The 5000-nt window shown below is 50.8% G+C and overlaps 1 protein-coding gene across 1 annotated transcript in view; it reads right to left on the bottom strand.

Moving 5' to 3' along the window:
* Positions 1-1525: 1525 nt before the first annotated feature.
* bbs9 (Bardet-Biedl syndrome 9) overlaps positions 1526-5000 on the bottom strand; it is a 149337-nt gene continuing 145862 nt past the window's right edge. Inside the window, exon 22 of the mRNA XM_080857808.1 lies at positions 1526-1916. Within this exon, the coding sequence (XP_080713934.1) occupies positions 1582-1916 (335 nt within the window). The 3' untranslated portion in view covers positions 1526-1581. The remainder of the gene's footprint in view (positions 1917-5000) is intronic.

Raw genomic sequence — 5000 nt, 5'->3', positions numbered from 1 at the left:
CACACACACACACACACACACACACACACACACACACACACACACACACACACACACACACACACACACACACATACACTCCTGATCAACAAGGCTCCAGCTACATACACAGAAACTCTGACATGACACACACGGAGCACCACACACATGGACCAGAGCGGTGGAAACACACACACAGCTGAGCGGGGAGACGTGCAGGACTGTCACTGGCGGCTCCACCGCTTCCCCCGGCTGCAAGGTCAACTGACAGCGGATAGGCCGAGCACATGAAGCCCAGATTATGGGTGGCGGTTTCTAAAAAAGGCTATAGTACTCGATCTGTATTCAGCATGTGTGTGTGTGTGCGTGTGTGGTCAGTCCATATGTGCCTATTTGGTGGTGGTGTGTGTGTGTGTGTTCAAATGTGTACACCAACGTATCTGTGTGAGTATGAGTGTGCGTATGTGTGTGTGTTTTCCTGTGGTCAGTCCCATATGTGTCCATGTGGCTGATCGTGTGTGTGTGTGTGTGTGTAGGTGTGTGTGTGTGTGTGTGAGCGCACGCATGTGTGTGTGTGTTTGCAAGTCCACATGTCTCTACGACGTGATAGATGTGCGTGTCAGTGTGTGTGTCTTTGATTTCTTTTGTGGTTTGTGGAGATGAGGATCTAATGGATGGATTATGTCCTCGCTCCTCGTTTGCTGTGAGCCAGTGTTTCCATCCCGCTGCAGGCAGGGTCAGGCTAGAAGCAGTTGCCCAAGGGGACAGAGTGACTCCTGAGGCCCCTGCTGGAAGTGGAAGTGGCCTGGCTCTGCTGAGGATGGAGTGGCTGCTTGGGAGTTGGGGGGGAAGGATGGATGGATGGATGGATGGATGGATGGAGGGGTATTTTTAGCAGCGGAAGGGGGAGGTAGTATAGGGGGACGTGGAGCCATGCGAAGGGGGGGGATGAAAGGGCGGGGATGGACGTCAGAGCGGAGCGAGAGCGCCGTGGTGCACACGTGGGCGGCGGGGTTAGCGCAGACGGGATTACGGACGAGAGGAGGGCTGTGGCTTTTCATACGGTTGCAGGAGCTAAAATAAACCCAAGCACCCGGGCAGAGAGAGAGACAGAGAGGGAGGGAGAGAGAGTGAGAGAGAGGCTGTGAAGGGGATGGAGCTCTGATGCAGGGCCGTGCCAGGTCTCCAGATGATGTTTTTATTGCAGCCAATGTTTTGGTTTTAGAATGTGTGTTGCTCTCAGTTTGAGCTTGGTCCATGGCTGAGCTCTAGTACTAACTGGGCTAACAGTAACTAGACTCATGTAACACACACACACACACACACACACACACACACACACACACACACACACACACACACACACACCCACAATGGAGCTGCTTTAAAGGGTAGGAGAGATGGACAAGTAGGAGGGGCTCCAAGTTGTAATTTGAAGATTGTGCATGTGCATATAAACATGAATGAGTATGGATGAGTATGGATGTGTGTGTGTGTGTGTGTGTGTGTGTGCGCATGTGAGAGAGAGAGAGAGTGTATGTGTGTGGCTGAGCACGCATCTGTGCTTAGAGTGCGTGTGTCTAATACTATTGCATGGTTCCATCAGCCCTCTCCTGCCTCTGGCTCTTTCTTCTCCTTCTTCTCCTTCTTCACCGATATCTTCTTCTTCACTTTCGTTGGCTCCTTCAGACTCTCCTTGCCTTCGTCCTGAGCAGCATCTTTCCCAGAATCCTTTGTAGACTCTTTCTTCGACTCTTTCTTTGGCTCCTTCTTTGACTCCCTCTTTGACTCTTTGGATGATTCCTTAGCGTCCTTCGAAGACTCCTTTGATGACTCTTTCTTGGACTCCTTCTCCTTCCCAGGTTCCTTTGAGCTTTCTTTCTTAATTTCTTTCAAGGACTCTTTCTTCCCTTCTTTCGACGATTCTTTTGAAGAATCTGTGAAAAATGAGAGAAAAACAATCTATTTAGTTAACCTGAATGAAACCACATAAACTACTGGTAAATGGAACTGCAAACATAGCCCTGAAAGTAAAGTCCTTTAAATAATGACTTTAAATCATTAAAACACTTTCAGTGCATTTCATCTCAGTCTGAGCTGCTTGGGGATGAACCCAAAGCACTGTTAGCAGAGTTAGCAACCTGTTCTGCTAACTGAGATCCTGATAGCACAGGCAACAGGTGAGGTGAGGTGAGGTTTTCTGGCTGCTGATCAAACACGAGAGGCCTAGATCTGTTTACGGCCCTGTAACAGAGGCTTGACCTGTGAAGGACGCCCCCCCCCCCCCCCCCCCCACCCCTCCTGCCACTCTCCCGCTATCAGGTTCACAGGACCGGCCACACTCCGAGGGCAGAGATAACGTTCAGTAAGACACACGGACCCGCTCTCATTGGTCCCATTCTGCCCAGAACTGCACAGGTATGCACGCTCAGCAGACAAACATTTACACACCAGAGACATGAAAGAAGGACGTCCGTGGGAAAATAATGCACTCTGTTAAACATTTACATTTATCTACTGTTATTATCAGAAACAACACGTAGTAGAATAATTGTATGCATTTCATGGGCCAGAGAATTAAACCCCACAGCCTTGGCAATGCAAGTCCTTTGCGTAACCAGATGAATAACAGGATGACTTAATGTTGGTGTTTGTATATTACAAACTATAGTCAACAATCTGTCACTCCTCTCCAGACCTCTCTCTTTCTTCAAGTCCTGTAAAAGCAGCATGTGCCTAGGAGACAGGAGGGGGCAAGCAGAGAGTAAAAGAAAGAAAGAGACAGAGAGAAAGAGAAAGTCAGAAAGGGGAGAGAGACAGAGAGAGAGAGAGAGAGAGAGCAGTTGCTGGTAAGTGTCCCGTCTCTGTCTCTCCCAGGGTCTTCTCTGTGTGAGTGTGAGTGTGAGTTTGAGTGTGTGTGTGTGTGTGTGTGTGTGTGTGTGTGTGTGTGTTTGTGTGTGTGTGCTTGTGTGTGTTTGTGTGTGTAACTGAAGACGTCTTCAGCAGTGCCCGTTTAATTAAACCCTCTGCTGTCTGCTGTCAGGGCCTCAGGGGAACAGCAGCCAGTCTGCTCCATAAAGCCCCTCTTCACACTAGGCCAGGACACCCCCCTCTCATCTCATCCCATCCCTCTTTCTCTCTTTATCCATCTCTCTTTCTCTCTCTATCCATCTCCCTCTCTCTCTCTCTATCCCTCTCTCCTCTGACCCACAAGGGCAAATCTAGCTCCAGGTCGTGATACCCCCAGACCAGTAGGGCAGCAGGCCTATGTGTCTGCTAAGTGGGCAGGGCAGGGCAGGGCAGGGCACAGGAGGTCAGAGGTGGTCAGTCAGGCCTGCATTGGAGGCGCCAGCACTCACTCAGTACATTCTGGGTACATCAGACAGAGGCTTTAGGGCCGTGTGGGTCAGCACTGGACCTGCTGAACTAAAATAACATTTGATGGTATGTGTGATAAGGCACACATTGAACATGCACATGTATTAGTGTGCATTAGCGGTAGTTAGTCAGCACAGAGTAGGAACTTTTGGGATGGGGTGTGTATCTAAGTGTGCACATTTATGTGTCAATGTGTTTTTATGTGTGTATGCATTTGCATGTGAGTGTGTGTGTGTGTGAGAGAGAGTGTGACAGCCACAGGAAGAGAATAACAATGTGTGAGTGTATTGTGCGAATAAGTGAGAGTGTGTGTGACAGACAGTGAAGCACAATGACTGTGGGTGAGTGTATCTGATACCCAGCCTCAGACACTCAGACGGCTCCTGCTGTCTGTGGCGGCTGACGCAGAGTGACAACGGCACCTGCAGCATGACAAAAGAAGCTGCACCCTCTCCCCCTCCCTCGACTTCCCCTTCCTCCCCCCCTGTCACCCCTCCCCCACCCCCCGTGCCCACTGCTTGTCTGACTGGCTGATGCTCTGGCTGATAAGGCGACAACAGGACCCTGGCGTCCCAGCCTTCACCACAGGGGCTTATCTGCCTGAGGCTGGGCTGGGCTGGGCTGGGCTGGGCTGGGCTGGCCCGGGGGCACCACAGGACCTCTGCGGGCTGTGGGGGCATTAGCAGCCTGACGCTGAGGCTCTGTCATCACAGCACTGGGCAGCGGGATGCCACAGGGATGGGTAAGGGCCTTTTTAGAGAGACGTCTCTGGATGACAAGGCGGCTCTGCTTTGAGACATCCCGGCATTTGGGTGTGGAAAAAACCATCAGCTCCATTCTGTTAGAAGGGAGTTTCTTCCTTACCACCAGCGCCTACGCGCTTGCTCCACGGGGTTCATGCCTTGGGATCTGTAAAGCACCTCGAGACAATGTCAGTTGGTAATGGTGGTGTATGCGTGAATAAAACTGAACTGAACTGAATGATACAGGTCCTTGCGTTCTCTTTTATGTACATGTTTGCACCGGTTCCCAGGGCTGAGTTGCCACCATGTCACGATGGTAAACCAGAGGGGTAGGAGCTGGACCACGCCAGAGTGCTGTTTCACGCCATCAAGCAGCAGTCAGACGTCAGTATTTCTGTGGCACTGCTGGGAAAACGTTCAAAAATATCCCCTCCGTCCAGAAAACCAGCAAAAAACAAGAAAGTACAATCAACGAAAGAAAAAAAAGTAAAGTGACTTGTGAAAAAAAAACCAGTAGGGGCAGACAGCGAAGAAAAGAAAACAGAGCAAGAGACAGAGAGAACTTTTGCAAGCTTGAGGGGAAAAGTACCAGATCTTAAAAAAGAGCAAAGAAAGCAGAAGTGACTTATTGTGCTGAGTGGAGCGGCGCTCGGCGGCGGGTTTCCATTTCTAACGCGCGGACGGGGACGGGAGGGGGGAGGGCGGGGGAAACAAAGCCACTCGCCCCGTTGCTCCGCTCTGCTCCGCTCTGCTCAGCCTCTCAGATCTTTTTACAATCGCACATTTAAGAGCGGCACCGAGACGACACGCATGAACTGTACGCTAACGTAAAAACCCTCTGTCTCACACACACACACCCTCACGTCTGCACACAACCACTCACACACACTCACTCACACA

The sequence above is a fragment of the Sprattus sprattus genome (assembly GCF_963457725.1).
Source record: "Sprattus sprattus genome assembly, chromosome: 19".
NCBI lineage: Eukaryota > Metazoa > Chordata > Actinopteri > Clupeiformes > Clupeidae > Sprattus > Sprattus sprattus.
This window is presented reverse-complemented; position numbering and strand designations above follow the sequence as displayed.